The 25,327-nt window shown below is 58.5% G+C and overlaps 1 protein-coding gene across 1 annotated transcript; it reads left to right on the forward strand.

Moving 5' to 3' along the window:
* The first annotated feature begins 704 nt into the window (after positions 1 to 704).
* Positions 705 to 25,327, forward strand: EPPK1 (epiplakin 1). Its single transcript, XM_053245994.1, has 7 exons — positions 705 to 805; positions 1,201 to 1,483; positions 2,576 to 2,657; positions 3,209 to 13,347; positions 13,930 to 16,295; positions 16,542 to 18,738; positions 19,018 to 25,327. The coding sequence occupies exons 1-7, from the start codon at positions 705 to 707 to the stop codon at positions 24,628 to 24,630; spliced, it is 20,781 nt and encodes a 6,926-aa protein (XP_053101969.1). The 3' UTR covers positions 24,631 to 25,327.

Below are 25,327 nucleotides of genomic sequence, written 5' to 3' on the forward strand. Positions count from 1 at the left end.
TGTGGGGGGAAGGCAGAGCAGCACAGCCCCTGGGCTTGGCCCTTGCGCAGGAGGAGCGGCTGAGCGAGGGGAGCCACGGCGCGGCAGCAGGGCCCAGGGGCCACCCTCGGCGGCTTTGCTGGCCACTGGCCAACAGGGCGCTCTACTCCCCCCCCCATGCGGAATCCCACCTTGAGGCCGGCCGCACTGAGGGAAAGGCCCCTCTCTGGGGAAGAGAGCTGGTCTGGTGGCAGCCAGCAGGGCCGGCCCCCTTAGCTAAGCAGGGTCTGCCCTGGTTGCAGATGAAAGGGAGACTAGAAGTGTCAGCACTGGAAGAGATTCCCCCCCCCGCCCCCAGGGGATGGAGCCACCGCCCTGGGAAGAGCATCTCGGTTCCCAGTCCCCTCCCTGGCAGCAGCATCTCCAAGATAGGGCTGAGAGAGATTCCTGCCTGCAACCTGGGAGAAGCCGCTGCCAGTCTGGGTAGACAATCCTGAGCGAGATGGACCAAGGGTCTGACTCAGTCTACGGCAGCTTCCTCTGTTCCTAGCGAAGCAGCAGCAGCAGCAACCCAGGGAACCTTTTTTCAGAGAGCCTCCAAGGTGGAGCAGGGCCTGAAGGCCTAGGCCCTGGAGAGGGTGGTGCCAACTGCTGCACCCAGCAGGGCTCCTGTGCGCTTGGCAGGGGGCAGCCGTGGTGGCACACACACACACTCCCCGCTGCCCATGTTGGAGGTGCCTTTGCCCGCCTGCCAGGGCGCCCCAGATGGAAGCCCCGCCCTGGGCCCCCGCCTGCTGCTGAGCCAGGAGCCCCAGGTGGTCTCTGGGTGTGGCTGTGCTTGCCCGAGAGTGCCAGGGAGACATGGGCGGCCCCCGGCCCCCAGCATGTCCGCCTCAGCCAGCCTCTCGCCCCCCTGCTGTGGGAGAGCATCCAGGGAGGGGGGCCCCCTCACCATTTGGCCTGTTGTTTGGAAGCCTGATGCCTGCTGGCGGACTTGGGCTCTGCTTAACCCTAACCCTACCGCCCCTGTGTTTGCTCCCTTCCCCTTTGGTTTCTGTCTTGGGGTGGCCGGGGAACTTCCCTTGCGGTGTGGCCCTGTGGCGGGCAGTTCCCCTTCTCTTTCGCCTCTAGTGGAGAAGGGGCTACGAGTCCTCAAGAACAGCCCGGGTAGGCCAAGGGCTCTTCTTTTGGCCCGCCTCCTGTCCCCCCCCGGCCCCCCAGATCCTTCCTGGCAGTGGCCTCCTGCGGTCAGACGCCAGCTCATTGTACCCTGCAGGAGCCGAGCGGAAAGAGCTTCGCAGGGCAGAACCCGCGGCTGGCCTCACCCAGTTCAGCAGGAGACCCAGTTGCCCCGCCGGCAGGACCTAAGGCCAGTGGGGGGCTGGCCTGCCTGGGCAAGCAGCAGCAGAGCTTTGCCTTAAGTCTCCGGGGTCCGGCTGTGCCCCTGACACGACCCCCCCCCCCGCGGTCACTGGCCCATGGGGGGGCCTCCGTTGGCAGCGGGGTGAGTGCAGCAGCAGGGGTGGGGAGGGGGCGGGACAGGCCTTTCTCCAGTGACCCTGGCCCAGGGGCTTCTCCTAAAGCCCCCAGCCCCACTGCAGCCTCACAGGCACCCAAGGGGGGGCTGCCCACTCAAGCGCCTCCCCCTCAGCTCCTCCCCCAGCCTCATTTTGCGGCACAGACGAGCGGGGGTGGGGGTCTGCATGGCAGCTGCTGAGGCGGCAGGGATGGCTGGGCTGGTGGTGGCTGCAACCGGCCCCTCCTCCGCCAACTCTGGCTGTGGCACACAAACATGCCGCTCCATGGAGCGAGCGAGCAAGCAAGCAGGCGGGCAGGCGGGGCGGGGCAGCCCGTGGCTGGAAGGTGCAGGAGGCCGAGGGCCCTCCGGCAAGAGGGGCTTCTCACAGGCCTGAACCACAGCACCCCCCCCCCCCCCGGCACAGACACATACCCACCCACCTTGCTGAGAAGGGAAGAGGGACGGGGAGGGGGGACGGGGAGGGGGGACAGGGGGGCTGAGATGCCGCGGCTGCTCCTTGGCCTCCCCATGGGAGCCCCTTCCGGCCGCTTCTCCCTCCTTCCTGAGCCGGGCCCTTGTGGGATGAGACTGCAGGGTTGCCACACGCGTGTCAGGGATGAGATGTGGGCCCCTATGGGGCCAGCATTTGCCCCTCATTTATTCGACAGCAGATCTTTCAATTACAGGTTCCTCAGTGAGACTCGGGGTCTTGATTCCCACGGCTTATACCTCCCAGCCAGCCAGCCAGCCAGCCCCCCCCCCACTTGTGTCCCTCATTCTGGCATGAAAAGTTGGCAGCCCTAGACGAGAGCCCTCCACTGGAGGGTGGGGCCCAGGCAGGCCGGTGCCTTTTGCAGGGGGCACCATGCCAGGCAGGCTCCTGCGGGTGGGGTGGGGGGGGCAGGAGGAGGAGGAGGAAGCACCGGAGCCCCACCCTGGAGCAAGGGCGGTGCGGGGGGGAGGGGGGGCGCTCAGTGGCTTCGGCCCGCCCTGGAGCTGCCTGCCTGCCTGCCTGCCTGCCGCAGACCTGGCAGTGCCGGCCGGCCCGTCCCCTCCCTGGCCCCTCCTGCATTCCAGGTGCCGCTTTGGATTACCTGTCACCCGGAGGAGGAAAGGCGGATGCCTGGGCTTGCCACCCTCCTTGGCAGAGGCTCAGAAGGTGCAACCAGGCGTGGGGGTTTTGCGGGGGGGGGGAGTTGGGCTGGCTGGGGCTGTTGAGGAGGGTGTCCCACACAGCCTGTGCTTCCTTCTCCCCATGGCGGCTTCACCCATGGATCCCCTCTCAGTGGGGCAGCTTGCAAGGGGCCAAAGACCTAGTAAGGGAAGATGCTGCCAGTCTGCTGGGCTTTGCCAAACGTCCCCCTGCCTGGCTCTGGAGGTGCAGTCAGCCCCTATGCCCCCAAAGACCCCAAAGGAACGGTCCCCCCCAGCATCTCCTGCATCCTCCTGTCCCAGACATGACCCCTGCCTTCACCGGGCTTCCTGAAGCGGCCCCCGCCCCCCTCCTGTGCCTGGGAAAGAGGCAGGTCTGTGATTCCCCATCGACGGGGCTGTGCTTGGCTTGAGGAGCCAGTGTGGGGGGGGGGGGCCTTCCATGCACCTGCAGGTGGCCTGCCCCCCCCCAAGCCCACCTCACCCCAGCCATGTGCAGCAGAATCATGCAGGCTCCCCCCGGCTCACCCTCCTCCCCCCCCTTTCCTCTTTCCACAGAGACACCGAGCTTGCTTCTCAGCCGCCCCCCGCAGGGAGCAGAAGACTCACTTGGGACGAGCCGAGACCCAGCCGGGATGGAGGCCAGGAGGCCAGCCACACGCCTGCCAGGGGGCCACCACTGCCAGCTCCCTCCCAGCAGCCCCGCGGCAGCGGCAGGCGACTCACCCATCCGGAGCATCGCCGGGGTCTATGTGGAAGCCTCCTCCAGGACCATGAGCCTCACGGAGGCCGCCGGGGAGCACCTGCTGCAGCCTGGCCTGGCCCTGGCCCTTCTGGAAGCGCAGGCAGCCACCGGGGGCCTGGTGGACCTCGTGGGCAGGCGGCTGCTGTCTGTGTCCGAGGCGGTGGCCACGGGGCTGGTGGGGCTGGAGACGAAGGAGAAGCTGCTGAGAGCCGAGCGGGCCGCGACTGGCTTCCCCGACCCCTACACGGAGGAGAAGATCCCCCTCTACCAGGCCATCCAGAAGGAGCTGATGGGAAGGGAGCCGGGCCTGCGTCTCCTGGAGGCCCAGATCGCGACCGGGGGGGCCCTGGAGCCCCTCACCGGCTCCCGGCTCTCCCTGCAGGAGGCCTGTGCCCAGGGCTGCCTGGACGAGCCGCTGAGTCGCTTCCTCTCTGATCCTGGGGAGGAGGAGGCCAAGGGGTTCTTCGACCCCAACAGCCACCAGAAGGTCACCTACCGGGAGCTGATGAGCAGATGCATTGCAGACCCCGGCACGGGCCTGCTGGTGCTGCCCCTGAAGATCTCCTTCCCGGGCCTGCGAGGGGCCGTCTGCAGTCACGAGCTGCTGGACTCTGGAATCATCGACTCCGCCATGTTCAAAGCCCTCCATAAAGGGGAAGTCAGCGCCCAGGAGGTGGCAGAGATGGAGTCCGTCCAGCAGTTCCTCTCAGGGACAAGCAGGGTGGCCGGGGTGGCCGTTCTGCAGAGCAACGCCTGTAAGAGCCTGGACCAGGCCCTGAGGGAGCACCTGCTACTGCCCGGCACTGCCGTCCTCCTCCTGCAGGCTCAGGCCGCCACCGGCTGCTTGATCGACCCCGTCAGGAACGAGAAGTTCACCGTGGACGCCGCCATCCGGGCAGGAGTGGTTGGGCCAGACCTTCACGAGAAGCTGTCTTGGGCTGAGAGAGCTGTCACAGGCCACCGAGACCCCTACACGGGGGAGACGCTCTCTCTCTTCCAAGCCATGAAGAAGGGTCTTGTGCCCAGAGACCCCGGCATGTTCCTGCTGGATGCTCAGCTGGCCACGGGTGGCATCGTGGACCCCCACACACATCACCGGCTCCCGATGGAGATGGCCTGTCAGCGTGGCCATTTGGATCCAGACACCCACCACCTCCTCTGCAACCCCACCGATGGCATCCGGGGGTTCTTTGAGCCCAACTCCAAGGAAAACCTGTCCTATGCAGAACTGCTTTTGAGATGCGTCACTGACCCAGACACCGGGCTCTGCCTCCTGCCTCTTTCTGGAGGCCACGGTAGCAGGAGACATTCCTTCATTGACCACCACACGCAGCTCACTCTGAGAAACACCAAGGTGTCTGTGGCCTGTGGCAAATTCAAGGAACGGCCCGTCTCCCTCTGGAAGCTCCTCTTCTCAGACTACTTTACAGGGGAGCAGAGGAGGGCCCTCACCCAGCAGTTCTGCTCTGGAAGCCTCTCCACTCAGGAACTGGCTGCCCGCGTGTCTGCCACTGTCCAGCAAGTCACGGCCAACTCGAGAGTCACCTTTGAGGGTCTGAGGGACAAGGTGACCCCTGCCCAGCTCCTGAGCTCTCAGATCATCAACCAAGACTTGTTTGAGAAGCTCACACAAGGGGAGACTTTGCCCAAGGATGTGGTGGGCATGGGCATGGTGAAGAAGTACCTGGAAGGGACGGGCAGCATCAGTGGCTTGCTGTTGCCAGACTCCCAGGAGAAAATCAGCATCTACCAAGCCAAGAGGAGAGGCTTTCTGCGGCCAGGAACGTCCCTCATCCTCCTGGAGGCCCAGGCTGCCACGGGGTACATCGCTGACCCTGCTGCCAACAAGAAATACTCTGTGGACGAGGCCCTGTGTGCCAATGTCATTGGCCCAGATGTCTATGACAAGCTCCTGGCAGCTGAGAAAGCCGTCACTGGCTACAGGGATCCTTACACGGGCAAGAAGATCTCCCTCTTCCAGGCCATGATGAAGGACCTCATCGTCAAGGAGCATGCCATCCGCCTGCTGGAGGCCCAGATCGCCACCGGGGGCATCATCGACCCTGTGAACAGCCACCGCCTCCCTGTGGAAGCCGCCTACCAACGTGGCTACTTTGACAAGAAGATGAACCTGATCCTCTCGGACCCCAGCGATGACACCAAGGGCTTCTTTGACCCCAACACCCACGAGAACCTGACCTACCTGCAGCTGAAAGAGAAGTGTGTCACGGAGCCCTCCACAGGCCTGTGCCTCCTGCCGCTGAACAGCAGAAAGCGCCAGTTTGTCAACGAGGCCACCAAGCAGGCCTTCAAGAGCTCCTGGCTCCTGGTCAGATATGGGCGTTTCCAAGGACAAAGAGTCTCCATATGGGATCTCCTGAACTCAGAGTACTTCAACGAGGGGAAGAGACGGGAAATATTCAATCACTACTGTCTACGGAAGGTCACCCTAGAACAAATCCGGCTCATGCTAGAGGAGGAGATGAAGAAGTGGGCACCCATCAGATTCCCAGCCCTGAGGGGCCACGTCACTGCCTACCACCTGATGGAGACCGGCATCATCGACAGGGCTCTCTTGGAGAGGCTGCTGGAGGGGGCCGTGAGCCCCGCGGAGGTCCTGCAGATGGACACGGTCCGGCAATACCTCCATGGGACGGGCAGTATTGGGGGGATTGTTCTGCAGCCGTCCAATGAGAGGCTGAGTCTCTACGAGGCCCTGAAGAGGAACCTTGTGCTGCCAGGGGCAGCGGTGCCCTTGCTGGAGGCACAGGCAGCCACTGGCTTCATCATTGACCCAGTGAACAACCAGAAGCTCTTTCTGGACGATGCGGTGAGGGAGGGCCTCGTTGGCCCAGAACTCTATGAGAAGCTACAGCGTGCAGAGGGAGCTGCCAGTGGCTACAAAGACCCTTTCACGGGCAAGAAGATCTCCCTCTTCCAAGCCATGAAGAAGGGCCTGCTGGCTGAAAAACAAGCCATGCAGCTGATGGATGCCCAGTTGTCTACTGGGGGAGTCATTGACCCCCACTGTGGCCACTATGTCCCTGTCGAATTCGCCCAGAAGAAAGGCTACTTGGATGAGGACCTCAACAAGACTCTTTCCAGCCCACGCAATGCCACCAAAACCTTCAGCACTCTTGACAGCAGAGAAAGCGTGACGTACAGCCAGCTGATGGCCCAGTGCCAGAGGGACGAAGGGTCTGGCATCCGCCTGCTGCCTGTCTCCCAAGCAGCCGCTCCTCTCTCCACAGAGGAGCAGACCGAGCAGCTCTTCCGGGAGACCCTGGTGGGGGGAAAGGGCCTCTCCCTCTGGGAGCTCCTCCACTCCGGCTACTTCACTGAGGAGCAGAGAGGAGACTTCTTGGAGAAGTATCAGTCGGGAGCCGTCACCCTCCCCCAGCTGGCCAGCCTCGTCCTGGGCCTCATGAAGGATCTCGAAACGAAGGCTCAGGCCCAGGTCACCTTCCAGGGCCTGAGAGGGGCAGTGCCAGCGGTCTGGCTCCTGGATTCTGGCATCATTTCAGAAGAGACATTCGCAGAGCTGGCTCAGGGCAGGAAGACAGCCAGAGACGTGTCCGAGATGGAGAGTGTGAGGAGATACTTGCAGGGCACGGGGAGCATCGCCGGAGTTTTCATCCAGGCCTCCCAAGAGAAAATGGGGATTTACCAAGCGATGCAGAACCACCTCCTCCTGCCAGGCATGGGGACAAGGCTGCTGGAAGCTCAGGCAGCCACAGGATCCATCACAGACCCCGTGAAGAACCAGCGGCTCGGAGCAGAGGAGGCCATCAAAGCCGGCATGGTGGGCGAAGAACTCGCCTCGCAGCTGCTGCAGGCTGAGAGGGCCCTGACAGGCTACAGAGACCCTTACTCAGGAAAGCCCATCTCAGTGTGCCAGGCCATCAGGAAGGAGCTTCTGCCTGCCAGCACTGGCATCCCCTTGCTGGAAGCTCAGCTGGCCACTGGAGGGGTCATTGACCCCATCCACTGCCATCATCTTCCTCTCTGGGCTGCCTACAAGCACGGCTTCTATGACGAAGACATGCACAAGACCCTTTCTCAGCACACCAGTGACACCCGTGTCTTCTTTGACCCCAATGCACAGGAGAGCCTGACCTATCAGCAGCTGAAGGACAGATGCGTTCAAGATGCTGGGACAGGACTTTGGCTACTCCCTCTCTCAGAAGAGGCCGCTTTCTATGGAGGCAGTCAAACCGTGGAGGTGCTGAAATCTGTAACCGTCAGTGTCAACGCAGGGCGGTTTAAAGGTCAAGAGGTGTCCCTCTGGGGCTTACTCAACTCCGAGTACATCACTGTTTGCAAGCGGAAGGAGCTGGTGGTAATATACCAAGAAGAGCATGTGGAGATCCTGCAAGAAATCATCAGCACTGTCACCAAGATCATCACAGAGACTGAAGAGCGAGGCAAGAGGTTTGCCTTCAAGGGGCTACGCAAGCAGGTCTCAGCCAGCGACCTCTTCCGGTCCCAGCTCATCAACAAGGAAACACTGGACCAACTGAGCGAGGGCAAGAAAACGGTGCAGGACATCACCCAGATGGAGTCTGTCCGGCAATATCTGGAGGGCTGCAACTTCATTGCTGGCGTCCTGATACAGCCCAGCGGTGAAAAGATGAACATCTACCAGGCGATGAGGCAGGGTCTCCTCAGACCAGGGGCGGCTCTGGTGTTGCTTGAGGCCCAAGCCGCCACCGGCTTTCTCATTGACCCCGTGAAGAACACAAAGCTCTCAGTAGACGACGCAGTGGCAGCGGGGCTGGTTGGGAGAGAGATTTACGAGAAGCTGCTGAGTGCAGAGAAAGCCGTGACGGGATACACAGACCCCTACACCCAAGGGCAGATCTCCCTCTTTGAAGCCATGAGCCAAGAGCTCATTGTGAAAAGCCACGCCATCCGCCTGCTGGAGGCCCAGATTGCCACTGGGGGCATCATCGACCCCGTCCACAGCCACCGCATCCCTGTGGAGGTGGCCTACAGGCGGGGCTACTTTGACGAGGAGATGAACCGGATCCTCTCGGACCCCACAGATGACACCAAGGGCTTCTTTGACCCCAACACGCATGAGAACCTCACTTACCTGCAGTTGCTAGATCGGTGCATCCAAGACCCAGAGACTGGGCTCTATTTGCTGCAGATCGTCAGGAAGGGGGGCCGGTATGTCTACATTGATGAGGCAACCAAACAGTTCCTGAAAGCACAGCCGCTCCAGATGCAGGTTGGCAGGTACAGAGGTCAACCGGTCTCCATGTGGGACGTCCTCTGCTCCCCATATATTCCAGAACAGAGGAGGAAAGAACTGGTGAATCAGTATAAGAGCCAAAGCCTGACATTGGAACAACTCCGCCAAGCCATCACCACCATCGTGGAGGAGACAGAGCAGAGAACCCAGGCGCTCAAGGTCAAGGGGCCCAGAGGGGAGGTGTCAGCTGCAGAGCTGTTCAATGCAGAGATCATCGACAAGAAGACGCTGGATGGGCTTCACCAAGGGACTGGGGCGCTTGAGCAGCTTGCCCAGAAGGACTCTGTGAAACTGTCCCTGGAAGGAACAGGTTGCATTGCTGGCGGCTTAGTAACAGCCCAAGGAGAGAAGGTGACGCTCTATGAAGCCATGAAGAGGGAGCTCCTCTCCCCAGAAAATGCTCTGATGCTCCTGGAGGCACAGGCTGCCACTGGATTCATCCCTGACCCACAGAAAAAGAAAACCTTCTCTGTTGACCAGGCTGTCTCTGCAGGGGTCGTGGGGGAAGAGCTGCAAGAGAAGCTTCTCTTTGCAGAGCGAGCTGTCACTGGTTATCCTGACCCTTCCACAGGGAAGAAACTCTCTCTTTTCCAGGCCATGAAAAAGAACATGGTTGACAGAGCATTTGCCCTTAGGTTGCTGGAGGCCCAGATGGCCACTGGTGGCATCATTGACCCTGCATATGGCCACCGCATCCCTGTGGAGGTGGCAATCAAACGGGGCCACTTGGATGACGACACCTTCCTCCTGCTTTCCGATGCAGAATATGCTACCAAAGGATTTGTGGATCCCAACACTCAAGAGCAGATCACATATACACAACTGCTGCGCAGGTGCATTGTGGACAGAGACACAGGGTTGCAGCTCCTTCAGCTGCTAGACAAGAAGGAATACTTTTACAGTGATGACATAACAAAAACAATTTTTTCATCCACTAAGGTGAAAGTAACAATTGGAAAATACAGGGGGCAGACAGTCTCTCTGTGGGAGCTTCTCACTTCAGACTACATTGATGAAGAAAAGAGGAAAGAGCTGATTAAAAAATATAAATTGGAATCCTCTGCAGTTCTGCAGCACATCACTGATGAAATTCTGGACATAATAAAAGAAAAAGAAGAAAACAGAAGAGAGTTATGGTTCCAAGGGCTCCGGCAACAAGTCACAGCCGCAGAACTACTCAATGCTGAAATAATCACCCAAGACACAATGAAGAAGCTGGAGGAGGGGAAAGAGAGTGTACAGGACATAGCCAAGATGGATTTGGTGAAGCGATACCTAGAAGGCACCAGCTGCATTGCCGGAGTGCTCGTGCCGTCCAGATCAGACCCTTCCAAGACGGAGAAGATGACCGTCTACCAGGCCATGTGCAAGGGCGTTCTGAGGCCAGGCACCGCCCTGGTGCTGCTGGAGGCACAGGCCGCCACCGGCTTCATGACTGACCCGCTGAAGAACCAGAAGCTCTCAGTCGACGAAGCCATCTCGTCCAGGCTGGTGGGTGGAGAAATTTGTAACAAGCTCCTTTTTGCAGAGAAAGCTGTGACTGGTTACACAGACCCCTACACGGGAAAAAAAATCTCCCTCTTCCAGGCCATGAAACAAGGTTTGGTTATCAAAGAGCACGGCACCCACCTCCTGGAGGTACAGCTGGCCACTGGGGGCATCATTGATCCGGTCAACAGTCATCGAGTTCCGGTGGAGGTGGCCTACAAGCGGGGCTACCTTGACAAGGAGATGTACCAGATGCTCTCGGACCCCACAGATGACATCAAGGGCTTCTTTGACCCCAACACTCACGAGAACCTGACATACCTGGAGCTGCTCAAGAGATGCATTCGTGAGCCAGGCAGTGGGATGCTGATGCTGCAAGTGCAGCCACAGGCATCCAGGGCCTGGCACATGGAAGAGGACATGAGGAGGACTTTGAAGTCTACGACAACCAGGATGACGGAGGGGCTTTTCCAAGGAAAGGAGGTTTCTCTCTGGGACCTACTTTATTCCAGGTACTTTTCACAAACCAAAAGGGAAGAGATAATGAGACAATATAAGGCTGGGAAAACGGCCCTTGAAGAAATAGCCACCATGCTTATCTCAACCATCAAAGAAATGGAGGAAGAGAACAAAAACCGAGAGAGAAGATCCAAAGATATGAGCATACAAAAGGAAAAAACAAAAAATAAGGGTGATCTTCTTATGCAGAAGCAGGAAAACTGGGAAGAGCATTTGAAGACGACAAAAATGAAGAGATACCCAGAAAAAATGCAAGGCCAGCAACTCTCTGTGTGGGACGTCCTCTTCTCAAAATCCATCTCAGAGGGCAAAAGAGAGGAGCTTCTCAGCAGATACAGGCATGGCAGAATAACCCTGGAGGAGCTGACAGAAACACTCACCACCATCCTTGAGGAGTCCACAAAAAAAGAAGCAGGAGATGCCAGCAGCCCGATGGGAGACGTGGCTCTGCCCTGCGACGAGACAGCCCCTCCTTCCCAGCAGGACAAAGAGCTGGAAAGCACCCTGCGGCTGGTGACCCTAGCCGTGCCTGGGGGCGAGTTCCAAGGCTGCAGGCGGTCCGTGTGGGAGCTTCTCTTCTCCACGTACGTGACTGCAGAGAAGCGGCAGGAGCTCCTGGAGCAGTACCGAGCAGGATCCTTGACCGCAGAGGAGCTTGTCCGAATCATAACCAACCTCATTGAGGAGATGGAAGAGAAGAGCCAGAAGCTGAAGTTCTCCGGGCTCAGGAGGCGGGTGACGGCATCAGAACTCTTTGACTCCCAGATCATTGACCAGGACACGCTCTCTGGCCTCACGCAAGGCACCACCACGGTGGAGGAGATCACAGAAAGGGATTCGGTGAAGCGATACCTAGAAGGCACCAGCTGCATTGCCGGAGTGCTCGTGCCATCCAGATCAGACTCTTCCAAGACGGAGAAGATGACCGTCTACCAGGCCATGTGGAAGGGGGTTCTGAGGCCAGGCACCGCCCTGGTGCTGCTGGAGGCACAGGCCGCCACCGGCTTCATGACTGACCCGCTGAAGAACCAGAAGCTCTCTGTCGAAGAAGCCGTTGCCGCCGAACTGGTGGGTGCCGAGATTCGGGAGAAGCTCCTCTCTGCAGAGAGAGCTGTGACCGGGTACAACGATCCTTACACAGGGAGCAAAATCTCCCTCTTCCAGGCCATGAAGAAAGGCCTCATCGTCAAAGACCACGGCGTCCGCCTGCTGGAAGCCCAGATTGCCACCGGGGGCATCATCGACCCCATCCACAGTCACCGCCTCCCCGTCGAGGTGGCGTACAAGCGGGGTTACTTTGACGAGGAGATGAACCGGATCCTCTCAGACCCCACAGATGACACCAAGGGCTTCTTTGACCCCAACACCCACGAGAACCTCACGTACATGCAGCTCCTGCACAGATGTGTCCCCGATCCTGACACTGGCCTGCTGATGCTTCACTTGATGGATAAGGGGTCCCTCTTCTCCTACCTCAGCGAGAACACGCGGAAGTCTCTGCAGTCTGCCAAGACCCGAGTTGGCGTGGGGCTTTTCCAGGACCAAGAGGTCTCCGTGTGGGACCTCCTCTTCTCCAGGTACGTCCTGCCGCACAAGAGGCAGGAACTCCTCAGGCAGTTCAAGTCCGGCACCATAACTCTTCAGGACATCACCCAAATCCTCACCGCCATCATCACTGAGACCGAGGAAAGGAATGCCAAGCACAGCGGGCACAAGCCAGCAACCAGCACACCCACAGCAACCTCGCCCAAAGGTGACGTGGTGGCCCATCCGAGCCCGGAGAAGATCTTGAAGACCACAACCGTCACCATGCCTGCCGGGGAGCAGAAAGGCCAGCAGGTCCTTCTGTGGGACCTGCTCTTCTCCAGCTACGTCTCTGAGGAAAAGAGGACAGAGTTCCTGGACTTGTATCAAAGAGGGCTACTCCCTACGGACAGGCTCATCGGGGTCCTTACCACCCTCGTCATGAAAAAAGAGGCCACTGGTAGGAAATTCGACATTAAAGTCAGAAGCCCGAGCCAGGAGATGGCAACCAGTGACGAAGCCCACAGCGTTTCCTCCCCACGCTCTGGAAACTGGGAAAGCGCCTTGCGGTCACATCGCATCCAAGTGCCCCATGGCGAGTTCCAAGGCCAGCAGCTCTCTGTGTGGGACCTCCTCACCTCTCAACACATCTCGGAGGGGAAAAGGGAAGAGCTTCTGAGCAGATACAGGCATGGCCGCGTAAGCCTGGAGGAGCTGGCAGAAATCCTCTCCGCCCTCCTCGCTGAGCCCACCCGCAGGGACAGCAAACACCCCTCGGCCCCAGACACGCCCAGTCAGGACGAAGAGGCACCCGAGAAGGAGGAGGACCGTGACGCACCCCAGCGGAAGGAGAAAGAACAGGCTCTGAAGTCCCGGATGGTGGAAGTTGCCGCGGGGGAGTTCCACGGACGGAAGGTCTCCGTGTGGGATCTGCTCCACTCCAAGTACATCCCTGAGGAGAAAAGGAAGGAGCTCCTGCAGCTATACTCGTCTGGCATCCTCACCATTGACCAGATGGAAACCGTGGTCACCGCCATCGTCAACCAGACAGAAGAGGAGAAAGCGAAGGAGAGCTCCCACACACAACCGCACTCGTGCCACTGGGAAGAGCCCTTGAGAAACCACACAGTAGTCCTGCATGTCGGCCAGTTCCAGGGTCAGGAGGTCTCCCTCTGGGACCTCCTCTTCTCACAACACATTTTGGACAGCCAGAGGGAGCAGCTCCTAACAAAGTACCGGTCAGGAACCCTGAGCATTCAGGAAATGATAGCCACCTTGATGGCCTCCCTTCTTTCCCAGACGGAGGGAAGTCATGGCAAAGCCGCTGAGCCCACCCACAGGGACAGCAAACACCCCTCGGCCCCAGACGCACCCAGTCCGGACGACGAGGCACCCGAGAAGGAGGAGGACCGTGACGCACCCCAGAGGAAGGAGAGAGACCAGGCTCTGAAGTCCCGGATAGTGGAAGTTGCCGCGGGAGAGTTCCATGGACGGAAGGTCTCCGTGTGGGATCTGCTCCACTCCAAGTACATCCCTGAGGAGAAAAGGAAGGAGCTCCTGCAGCTATACTCGTCTGGCATCCTCACCATTGACCAGATGGAAACCGTGGTCACCACCATTGTCAACCAGACTGAAGAGGAGAAAGCGAAGCAGAGTTCTCACGAACAACCGCACTCATGCCACTGGGAAGAGCCCTTGAGAAACCACGCAGTGGTCCTGCATGTCGGCCAGTTCCAGGGTCAGGAGGTCTCCCTATGGGACCTCCTCTTCTCACAACACATTTTGGACAGCCAGAGGGAGCAGCTCCTAACAAAGTACCGGTCAGGAACCCTGAGCATTCAGGAAATGATAGCCACCTTGATGGCCTCCCTTCTTTCCCAGATGGAGGGGAGTCATGACAGAGAAGCAGGAGATGCCAGCAGCCCGATGGGAGAAGTGGCTCTGCCCTGGGACGAGACAGCCCCTCCTTCCCAGCAGGACAAAGAGCTGGAAAGCACCCTGCGGCTGGTGACCCTAGCCGTGCCTGTGGGCGAGTTCCAGGGCAGCAGGCGGTCCGTATGGGAGCTTCTCTTCTCCAAGTACGTGACTGCAGAGAAGCGGCAGGAGCTCCTGGAGCAGTACCGAGCAGGATCCTTGACCGCAGAGGAGCTTGTCCGAATCATAACCAACCTCATTGAGGAGATGGAAGAGAAGAGCCAGAAGCTGAAGTTCTCCGGGCTCAGGAGGCGGGTGACGGCATCAGAACTCTTTGACTCCCAGATCATTGACCAGGACACGCTCTCTGGCCTCACGCAAGGCACCACCACGGTGGAGGAGATCACAGAAAGGGATTCGGTGAAGCGATACCTAGAAGGCACCAGCTGCATTGCCGGAGTGCTCGTGCCATCCAGATCAGACTCTTCCAAGACGGAGAAGATGACCGTCTACCAGGCCATGTGGAAGGGGGTTCTGAGGCCAGGCACCGCCCTGGTGCTGCTGGAGGCACAGGCCGCCACCGGCTTCATGACTGACCCGCTGAAGAACCAGAAGCTCTCTGTCGAAGAAGCCGTTGCCGCCGAACTGGTGGGTGCTGAAATTCGGGAGAAGCTCCTCTCTGCAGAGAGAGCTGTGACCGGGTACAACGATCCTTACACAGGGAGCAAAATCTCCCTCTTCCAGGCCATGAAGAAAGGCCTCATCGTCAAAGACCACGGCGTCCGCCTGCTGGAAGCCCAGATTGCCACCGGGGGCATCATCGACCCCATCCACAGTCACCGCCTCCCCGTCGAGGTGGCGTACAAGCGGGGTTACTTTGACGAGGAGATGAACCGGATCCTCTCAGACCCCACAGATGACACCAAGGGCTTCTTTGACCCCAACACCCACGAGAACCTCACGTACATGCAGCTCCTGCACAGATGTGTCCCCGATCCTGACACTGGCCTGCTGATGCTTCACTTGATGGATAAGGGGTCCCTCTTCTCCTACCTCAGCGAGAACACGCGGAAGTCTCTGCAGTCTGCCAAGACCCGAGTTGGCGTGGGGCTTTTCCAGGACCAAGAGGTCTCCGTGTGGGACCTCCTCTTCTCCAGGTACGTCCTGCCGCACAAGAGGCAGGAACTCCTCAGGCAGTTCAAGTCCGGCACCATAACTCTTCAGGACATCACCCAAATCCTCACCGCCATCATCACTGAGACCGAGGAAAGGAATGCCAAGCACAGCGGGCACAAGCCAGCAACCAGCACACCCACAGCAACCTCGCCCAAAGGTGACGTGGTGGCCCATCCGAGCCCGGAGAAGATCTTGAAGACCACAACCGTCACCATGCCTGCCGGGGAGCAGAAAGGCCAGCAGGTCCTTCTGTGGGACCTGCTCTTCTCCAGCTACGTCTCTGAGGAAAAGAGGACAGAGTTCCTGGACTTGTATCAAAGAGGGCTACTCCCTACGGACAGGCTCATCGGGGTCCTTACCACCCTCGTCATGAAAAAAGAGGCCACTGGTAGGAAATTCGACATTAAAGTCAGAAGCCCGAGCCAGGAGATGGCAACCAGTGACGAAGCCCACAGCGTTTCCTCCCCACGCTCTGGAAACTGGGAAAGCGCCTTGCGGTCACATCGCATCCAAGTGCCCCATGGCGAGTTCCAAGGCCAGCAGCTCTCTGTGTGGGACCTCCTCATCTCTCAACACATCTCGGAGGGGAAAAGGGAAGAGCTTCTGAGCAGATACAGGCATGGCCGCGTAAGCCTGGAGGAGCTGGCAGAAATCCTCTCCGCCCTCCTCGCTGAGCCCACCCGCAGGGACAGCAAACACCCCTCGGCCCCAGACACGCCCAGTCAGGACGAAGAGGCACCCGAGAAGGAGGAGGACCGTGACGCACCCCAGCGGAAGGAGAAAGAACAGGCTCTGAAGTCCCGGATGGTGGAAGTTGCCGCGGGGGAGTTCCACGGACGGAAGGTCTCCGTGTGGGATCTGCTCCACTCCAAGTACATCCCTGAGGAGAAAAGGAAGGAGCTCCTGCAGCTATACTCGTCTGGCATCCTCACCATTGACCAGATGGAAACCGTGGTCACCGCCATCGTCAACCAGACGGAAGAGGAGAAAGCGAAGGAGAGCTCCCACACACAACCGCACTCGTGCCACTGGGAAGAGCCCTTGAGAAACCACACAGTAGTCCTGCATGTCGGCCAGTTCCAGGGTCAGGAGGTCTCCCTCTGGGACCTCCTCTTCTCACAACACATTTTGGACAGCCAGAGGGAGCAGCTCCTAACAAAGTACCGGTCAGGAACCCTGAGCATTCAGGAAATGATAGCCACCTTGATGGCCTCCCTTCTTTCCCAGACGGAGGGAAGTCATGGCAAAGCCGCTGAGCCCACCCACAGGGACAGCAAACACCCCTCGGCCCCAGACGCACCCAGTCCGGACGACGAGGCACCCGAGAAGGAGGAGGACCGTGACGCACCCCAGAGGAAGGAGAGAGACCAGGCTCTGAAGTCCCGGATAGTGGAAGTTGCCGCGGGAGAGTTCCATGGACGGAAGGTCTCCGTGTGGGATCTGCTCCACTCCAAGTACATCCCTGAGGAGAAAAGGAAGGAGCTCCTGCAGCTATACTCGTCTGGCATCCTCACCATTGACCAGATGGAAACCGTGGTCACCACCATTGTCAACCAGACTGAAGAGGAGAAAGCGAAGCAGAGTTCTCACGAACAACCGCACTCATGCCACTGGGAAGAGCCCTTGAGAAACCACGCAGTGGTCCTGCATGTCGGCCAGTTCCAGGGTCAGGAGGTCTCCCTATGGGACCTCCTCTTCTCACAACACATTTTGGACAGCCAGAGGGAGCAGCTCCTAACAAAGTACCGGTCAGGAACCCTGAGCATTCAGGAAATGATAGCCACCTTGATGGCCTCCCTTCTTTCCCAGATGGAGGGAAGTCATGACAGAGAAGCAGGAGATGCCAGCAGTCTGATGGGAGAAGTGGCTCTGCCCCAGGACGAGACAGCCCCTCCTTCCCAGCAGGACAAAGAGCTGGAAAGCACCCTGCGGCTGGTGACCCTAGCCGTGCCTGTGGGCGAGTTCCAGGGCAGCAGGCGGTCCGTATGGGAGCTTCTCTTCTCCAAGTACGTGACTGCAGAGAAGCGGCAGGAGCTCCTGGAGCAGTACCGAGCAGGATCCTTGACCGCAGAGGAGCTTGTCCGAATCATAACCAACCTCATTGAGGAGATGGAAGAGAAGAGCCAGAAGCTGAAGTTCTCCGGGCTCAGGAGGCGGGTGACGGCATCAGAACTCTTTGACTCCCAGATCATTGACCAGGACACGCTCTCTGGCCTCACGCAAGGCACCACCACGGTGGAGGAGATCACAGAAAGGGATTCGGTGAAGCGATACCTAGAAGGCACCAGCTGCATTGCCGGAGTGCTCGTGCCATCCAGATCAGACTCTTCCAAGACGGAGAAGATGACCGTCTACCAGGCCATGTGGAAGGGGGTTCTGAGGCCAGGCACCGCCCTGGTGCTGCTGGAGGCACAGGCCGCCACCGGCTTCATGACTGACCCGCTGAAGAACCAGAAGCTCTCTGTCGAAGAAGCCGTTGCCGCCGAACTGGTGGGTGCCGAGATTCGGGAGAAGCTCCTCTCTGCAGAGAGAGCTGTGACCGGGTACAACGATCCTTACACAGGGAGCAAAATCTCCCTCTTCCAGGCCATGAAGAAAGGCCTCATCGTCAAAGACCACGGCGTCCGCCTGCTGGAAGCCCAGATTGCCACCGGGGGCATCATCGACCCCATCCACAGTCACCGCCTCCCCGTCGAGGTGGCGTACAAGCGGGGTTACTTTGACGAGGAGATGAACCGGATCCTCTCAGACCCCACAGATGACACCAAGGGCTTCTTTGACCCCAACACCCACGAGAACCTCACATACATGCAGCTCCTGCACAGATGTGTCCCCGATCCTGACACTGGCCTGCTGATGCTTCACTTGATGGATAAGGGGTCCCTCTTCTCCTACCTCAGCGAGAACACGCGGAAGTCTCTGCAGTCCGCAAAGACCCGAGTTGGCGTGGGGCTTTTCCAGGACCAAGAGGTCTCCGTGTGGGACCTCCTCTTCTCCAGGTATGTCCTGCCGCACAAGAGGCAGGAACTCCTCAGGCAGTTCAAGTCCGGCACCATAACTCTTCAGGACATCACCCAAATCCTCACCGCCATCATCACTGAGACCGAGGAAAGGAATGCCAAGCACAGCGGGCACAAGCCAGCAACCAGCACACCCACAGCAACCTCGCCCAAAGGTGACGTGGTGGCCCATCTGAGCCCGGAGAAGATCTTGAAGACCACAACCGTCACCATGCCTGCCGGGGAGCAGAAAGGCCAGCAGGTCCTTCTGTGGGACCTGCTCTTCTCCAGCTACGTCTCTGAGGAAAAGAGGACAGAGTTCCTGGACTTGTATCAAAGAGGGCTACTCCCTACGGACAGGCTCATCGGGGTCCTTACCACCCTCGTCATGAAAAAAGAGGCCACTGGTAGGAAATTCGACATTAAAGTCAGAAGCCCGAGCCAGGAGATGGCAACCAGTGACGAAGCCCACAGCATTTCCTCCCCACGCTCTGGAAACTGGGAAAGCGCCTTGCGGTCACATCGCATCCAAGTGCCCCATGGCGAGTTCCAAGGCCAGCAGCTCTCTGTGTGGGACCTCCTCACCTCTCAACACATCTCGGAGGGGAAAAGGGAAGAGCTTCTGAGCAGATACAGGCATGGCCGCGTAAGCCTGGAGGAGCTGGCAGAAATCCTCTCCGCCCTCCTCGCTGAGCCCACCCACAGGGACAGCAAACACCCCTCGGCCCCAGACACGCCCAGTCAGGACGAAGAGGCACCCGAGAAGGAGGAGGACCGTGACGCACCCCAGCGGAAGGAGAAAGAACAGGCTCTGAAGTCCCGGATGGTGGAAGTTGCCGCGGGGGAGTTCCACGGACGGAAGGTTTCCGTGTGGGATCTGCTCCACTCCATGTACATCCCTGAGGAGAAAAGGAAGGAGCTCCTGCAGCTATACACTTCTGGCATCCTCACCATTGACCAGATGGAAACCGTGGTCACCGCCATCGTCAACCAGACGGAAGAGGAGAAAGCGAAGGAGAGGTCCCACACAGAACCACACTCGTGCCACTGGGAAGAGCCCTTGAGAAACCACACAGTGGTCCTGCATGTCGGCCAGTTCCAGGGTCAGGAGGTCTCCCTCTGGGACCTCCTCTTCTCACAACACATTTTGGACAGCCAGAGGGAGCAGCTCCTAACAAAGTACCGGTCAGGAACCCTGAGCATTCAGGAAATGATAGCCACCTTGATGGCCTCCCTTCTTTCCCAGACGGAGGGAAGTCATGGCAAAGCCGCTGAGCCCACCCACAGGGACAGCAAACACCCCTCGGCCCCAGACGCACCCAGTCCGGACGATGAGGCACCTGAGAAGGAGGAGGACCGTGACGCACCCCAGAGGAAGGAGAGAGACCAGGCTCTGAAGTCCCGGATAGTGGAAGTTGCCGCGGGAGATTTCCATGGACGGAAGGTCTCCGTGTGGGATCTGCTCCACTCCAAGTACATCCCTGAGGAGAAAAGGAAGGAGCTCCTGCAGCTATACTCGTCTGGCATCCTCACCATTGACCAGATGGAAACCGTGGTCACCGCCATTGTCAACCAGACTGAAGAGGAGAAAGCGAAGCAGAGTTCTCACGAACAACCGCACTCATGCCACTGGGAAGAGCCCTTGAGAAACCACGCAGTGGTCCTGCATGTCGGCCAGTTCCAGGGTCAGGAGGTCTCCCTATGGGACCTCCTCTTCTCACAACACATTTTGGACAGCCAGAGGGAGCAGCTCCTAACAAAGTACCGGTCAGGAACCCTGAGCATTCAGGAAATGATAGCCACCTTGATGGCCTCCCTTCTTTCCCAGACGGAGGGGAGTCATGACAGAGAAGCAGGAGATGCCAGCAGCCCGATGGGAGAAGTGGCTCTGCCCCGGGACGAGACAGCCCCTCCTTCCCAGCAGGACAAAGAGCTGGAAAGCACCCTGCGGCTGGTGACCCTAGCCGTGCCTGTGGGCGAGTTCCAGGGCAGCAGGCGGTCCGTATGGGAGCTTCTCTTCTCCAAGTATGTGACTGCAGAGAAGCGGCAGGAGCTCCTGGAGCAGTACCGAGCAGGATCCTTGACCGCAGAGGAGCTTGTCCGAATCATAACCAACCTCATTGAGGAGATGGAAGAGAAGAGCCAGAAGCTGAAGTTCTCCGGGCTCAGGAGGCGGGTGACGGCATCAGAACTCTTTGACTCCCAGATCATTGACCAGGACACGCTCTCTGGCCTCACGCAAGGCACCACCACGGTGGAGGAGATCACAGAAAGGGATTCGGTGAAGCGATACCTAGAAGGCACCAGCTGCATTGCCGGAGTGCTCGTGCCATCCAGATCAGACTCTTCCAAGACGGAGAAGATGACCGTCTACCAGGCCATGTGGAAGGGGGTTCTGAGGCCAGGCACCGCCCTGGTGCTGCTGGAGGCACAGGCCGCCACCGGCTTCATGACTGACCCGCTGAAGAACCAGAAGCTCTCTGTCGAAGAAGCCGTTGCCGCCGAACTGGTGGGTGCCGAGATTCGGGAGAAGCTCCTCTCTGCAGAGAGAGCTGTGACCGGGTACAACGATCCTTACACAGGGAGCAAAATCTCCCTCTTCCAGGCGATGAAGAAAGGCCTCATCGTCAAAGACCACGGCGTCCGCCTGCTGGAAGCCCAGATTGCCACCGGGGGCATCATCGACCCCATCCACAGTCACCGCCTCCCCGTCGAGGTGGCGTACAAGCGGGGTTACTTTGACGAGGAGATGAACCGGATCCTCTCAGACCCCACAGATGACACCAAGGGCTTCTTTGACCCCAACACCCACGAGAACCTCACGTACATGCAGCTCCTGCACAGATGTGTCCCCGATCCTGACACTGGCCTGCTGATGCTTCACTTGATGGATAAGGGGTCCCTCTTCTCCTACCTCAGCGAGAACACGCGGAAGTCTCTGCAGTCCGCCAAGACCCGAGTTGGCGTGGGGCTTTTCCAGGACCAAGAGGTCTCCGTGTGGGACCTCCTCTTCTCCAGGTACGTCCTGCCGCACAAGAGGCAGGAACTCCTCAGGCAGTTCAAGTCCGGCACCATAACTCTTCAGGACATCACCCAAATCCTCACCGCCATCATCACTGAGACCGAGGAAAGGAATGCCAAGCACAGCGGGCACAAGCCAGCAACCAGCACACCCACAGCAACCTCGCCCAAAGGTGACGTGGTGGCCCATCCGAGCCCGGAGAAGATCTTGAAGACCACAACCGTCACCATGCCTGCCGGGGAGCAGAAAGGCCAGCAGGTCCTTCTGTGGGACCTGCTCTTCTCCAGCTACGTCTCTGAGGAAAAGAGGACAGAGTTCCTGGACTTGTATCAAAGAGGGCTACTCCCTACGGACAGGCTCATCGGGGTCCTTACCACCCTCGTCATGAAAAAAGAGGCCACTGGTAGGAAATTCGACATTAAAGTCAGAAGCCCGAGCCAGGAGATGGCAACCAGTGACGAAGCCCACAGCGTTTCCTCCCCACGCTCTGGAAACTGGGAAAGCGCCTTGCGGTCACATCGCATCCAAGTGCCCCATGGCGAGTTCCAAGGCCAGCAGCTCTCTGTGTGGGACCTCCTCATCTCTCAACACATCTCGGAGGGGAAAAGGGAAGAGCTTCTGAGCAGATACAGGCATGGCCGCGTAAGCCTGGAGGAGCTGGCAGAAATCCTCTCCGCCCTCCTCGCTGAGCCCACCCGCAGGGACAGCAAACACCCCTCGGCCCCAGACACGCCCAGTCAGGACGAAGAGGCACCCGAGAAGGAGGAGGACCGTGACGCACCCCAGCGGAAGGAGAAAGAACAGGCTCTGAAGTCCCGGATGGTGGAAGTTGCCGCGGGAGAGTTCCACGGACGGAAGGTCTCCGTGTGGGATCTGCTCCACTCCAAGTACATCCCTGAGGAGAAAAGGAAGGAGCTCCTGCAGCTATACTCGTCTGGCATCCTCACCATTGACCAGATGGAAACCGTGGTCACCGCCATCGTCAACCAGACGGAAGAGGAGAAAGCGAAGGAGAGCTCCCACACACAACCGCACTCGTGCCACTGGGAAGAGCCCTTGAGAAACCACACAGTAGTCCTGCATGTCGGCCAGTTCCAGGGTCAGGAGGTCTCCCTCTGGGACCTCCTCTTCTCTCAGTACTTCACAGAAGATAAAAGGGAACATCTTCTGTCCATATACAGGGATAACAATTTAACTGCTGAGGAACTGGCTGCTATCCTTTCTACTCTAATTGCTGAAACCACAGATGGAGCCAATAAGCATTCCATGGAAGTCACCATGGGTCCGCAGATAGCATCATTTGAGAAAAAGAAGTACTGTGATCCTCAGGAAGGAGACAGAATAGAGAAGGCTCTGAAGTCCCGGATGGTGGAAGTAGCCGCGGGACAGTTCCATGGACGCAAGGTCTCCATTTGGGATCTGCTCCACTCCAAGTACATCCCTGAGGAGAAAAGGAAGGAGATCCTGAAACTTTACACCTCTGGCATCCTCACCATTGACCAGATGGAAACCGTGGTCACCACCATCGTAAACAAGACTGAGGAACGGGAAGAAAATGTGTCACATGTTTGTCATCACGCAGTTGTCTCAGAGGAACCTAAATCTCCCCAGGCATCACACTATGACCTGCTGCAGCATACGTTACGTCTCGAGAATATTGATGTCACCATCCGAGAGGTCCAAGGACAAAAGGCCTCTGTCTGGGATCCTTTCTTTTCGAGGTGTGTCTCTGACATCAGGCGAGAAGAGATTCTACACAGACATGGAGCACCAACACTCAGTGTAAAGGAAAGTATAAGAAGCATTACTACTATTATTACAGAACCTGAAAGCACAAGTGGCACATCATACGAAAGCAGTGGAAGTCCCAATGAAGACCATGGGCCACCGAAAATCTTCAAGGCTTCTCAAGCAGAATCCCAAGAAAGCAAAGTGAATGCCCTGAAATCTAGGATGGTCAAAGTATATGACCAACAGCTTTCCCTGTGGGATCTTCTCCATTCACATTATGTGCCTGAGGAGAAAAAGGAGGAGATTTTGGAGCTATACCAAAATGGCATCCTCACTTTTGACAAAATGGAAAATGTACTCACTGCCATCATAAACAAAACAGAGGAGCAAAAGGGGATGGAGGCGTTCCCTGCATGCTCACCTTCAGGCCACTGGGAAGGCCCCTTGAGGAATCACACCCTGACTCCGCTTGCTGGCGAGTTCCAGGGCCAGCAGCTCTCTGTGTGGGACCTCCTCGTCTCTCAACACATCTCGGAGGGGGAAAGGGAAGAGCTTCTGAGCAGATACAGGCATGGCCGCGTAAGCCTGGAGGAGCTGGCAGAAATCCTCTCCGCCCTCCTCGCTGAGCCCACCCGCAGGGACAGCAAACACCCCTCGGCCCCAGACACGCCCAGTCAGGACGAAGAGGCACCCGAGAAGGAGGAGGACCGTGACGCACCCCAGCGGAAGGAGAAAGACCAGGCTCTGAAGTCCCGGATGGTGGAAGTTGCCGCGGGGGAGTTCCATGGACGGAAGGTCTCCGTGTGGGATCTGCTCCACTCCAAGTACATCCCTGAGGAGAAAAGGAAGGAGCTCCTGCAGCTATACACGTCTGGCATCCTCACCATTGACCAGATGGAAACCGTGGTCACCGCCATAGTAAAGAAGATGGAGGAGGAGAAAGTCAGCACACTGGAGTCTGCAGCAAGTTCAAGAGAAGAGACAAAGTCATCCTTACAAGGTCAGGAAGTTTGCTCCCCTCATTCTGTCTCTTTAGAAAACACGTTACGGTCTGAGAGTTGCGTGGTTCCAGTTGGTGACTTTCAGGGACGAATGGTTTCCTGCTGGGATCTCCTTTTTTCCAAATACATCTCTGAAGAGAAGAGGCAGGAGCTTCTAAACCACCTCCAAGCCAAGGCCCTCACTGTTCAGGAACTGATGGGCCTTCTCACCAACATCATCATGGAAAGTGAGAAGCCTAGCAGGGACCTGGCCGCCAGCACAGAGGAGGGCGGCAAGCAGAAGGGAGCAGACTCACATGCCCGGCAGCATCAACTGAGGAAATCCTTGCGGACAACTCTGGTCGATGTGGCCTCGGGGGAGTTTGCAGGCCAGAAGGTGTGTGTCTTGGACCTCCTGTTCTCGAAATACGTCTCCCAGGACAAAAGGCAGGAGCTGCTGGAACTGTACAGGGCAGGGGTGTTGCCCATTCAAGAAATGATGACAGCGCTCACCACCATGATTGAAGAGGCAGAAAGCAAGTGTGGGGAAGCCAGCGGCAGAGAGAGGAGAAGAGGCAGCCAACCCAGGAGAGGCTGCTGGAAAGAACCAGACCCCCAGTCCTAACCGGTGGCCGAGGCGGTGCCTGGGCTCGATCCGCCCCGCTCTCCCTGATGCCACGGCCTGCCCCCCAGTGGCGGAGTTTTCTTCAGTGCACATCAGACTCTGCACTGCGTCTGGTCTCAGCATACAACTGGTTATCTGCAACCCACCGGGCAGGAAAAAAAGCCCCTTAAAACGCTTGCTTTCTCTCCATCCTCTGAAACTCTGTTTGCTGTCCCCGAGGATTTTGGCTTCCCTATTTCAAGCATTTGGACTTCATCCGCGCTTTGGCAGTCACCACTTCCTCTGCAAGGGCCTAAAAGATGTTCTGCTTATCCACCACCGAGGGACACGCGCATGTTCAGCACAGCAGCTCCCTGGAAAATGCCCCTCCAGGCCCTAAGCTGGCCACACGTCTGTGCATTGAAACCACCGGCCACAGAGACATTGGGGTCAGTGACTTCAGGAGCTCTGTGTAGTGGGGGGCTGGGCTGCCCTCCTCCCTGGGTGAAGAACCGGATCATGGCCAAGCTGCAGCCAGCGTGTGCAGAGCCCAGGTGGGGAGCCGCCCTCCTGAGAGGAGGGCGCATTGAGCGGGTGGGCGGGGGGGGGGGGCACATCTGCAAAAGGAGGCACCGTGTCGGAAGAAGAGCCCGCTTGGTTACAGAGACAGAGCAACCCAGCTTCATGGTTCCAGCTGACAATAAAAGGCTCCTTTGGA

Source organism: Hemicordylus capensis, chromosome 4 (assembly GCF_027244095.1).
Source record: "Hemicordylus capensis ecotype Gifberg chromosome 4, rHemCap1.1.pri, whole genome shotgun sequence".
NCBI classification, from domain to species: Eukaryota; Metazoa; Chordata; class Lepidosauria; order Squamata; family Cordylidae; genus Hemicordylus; species Hemicordylus capensis.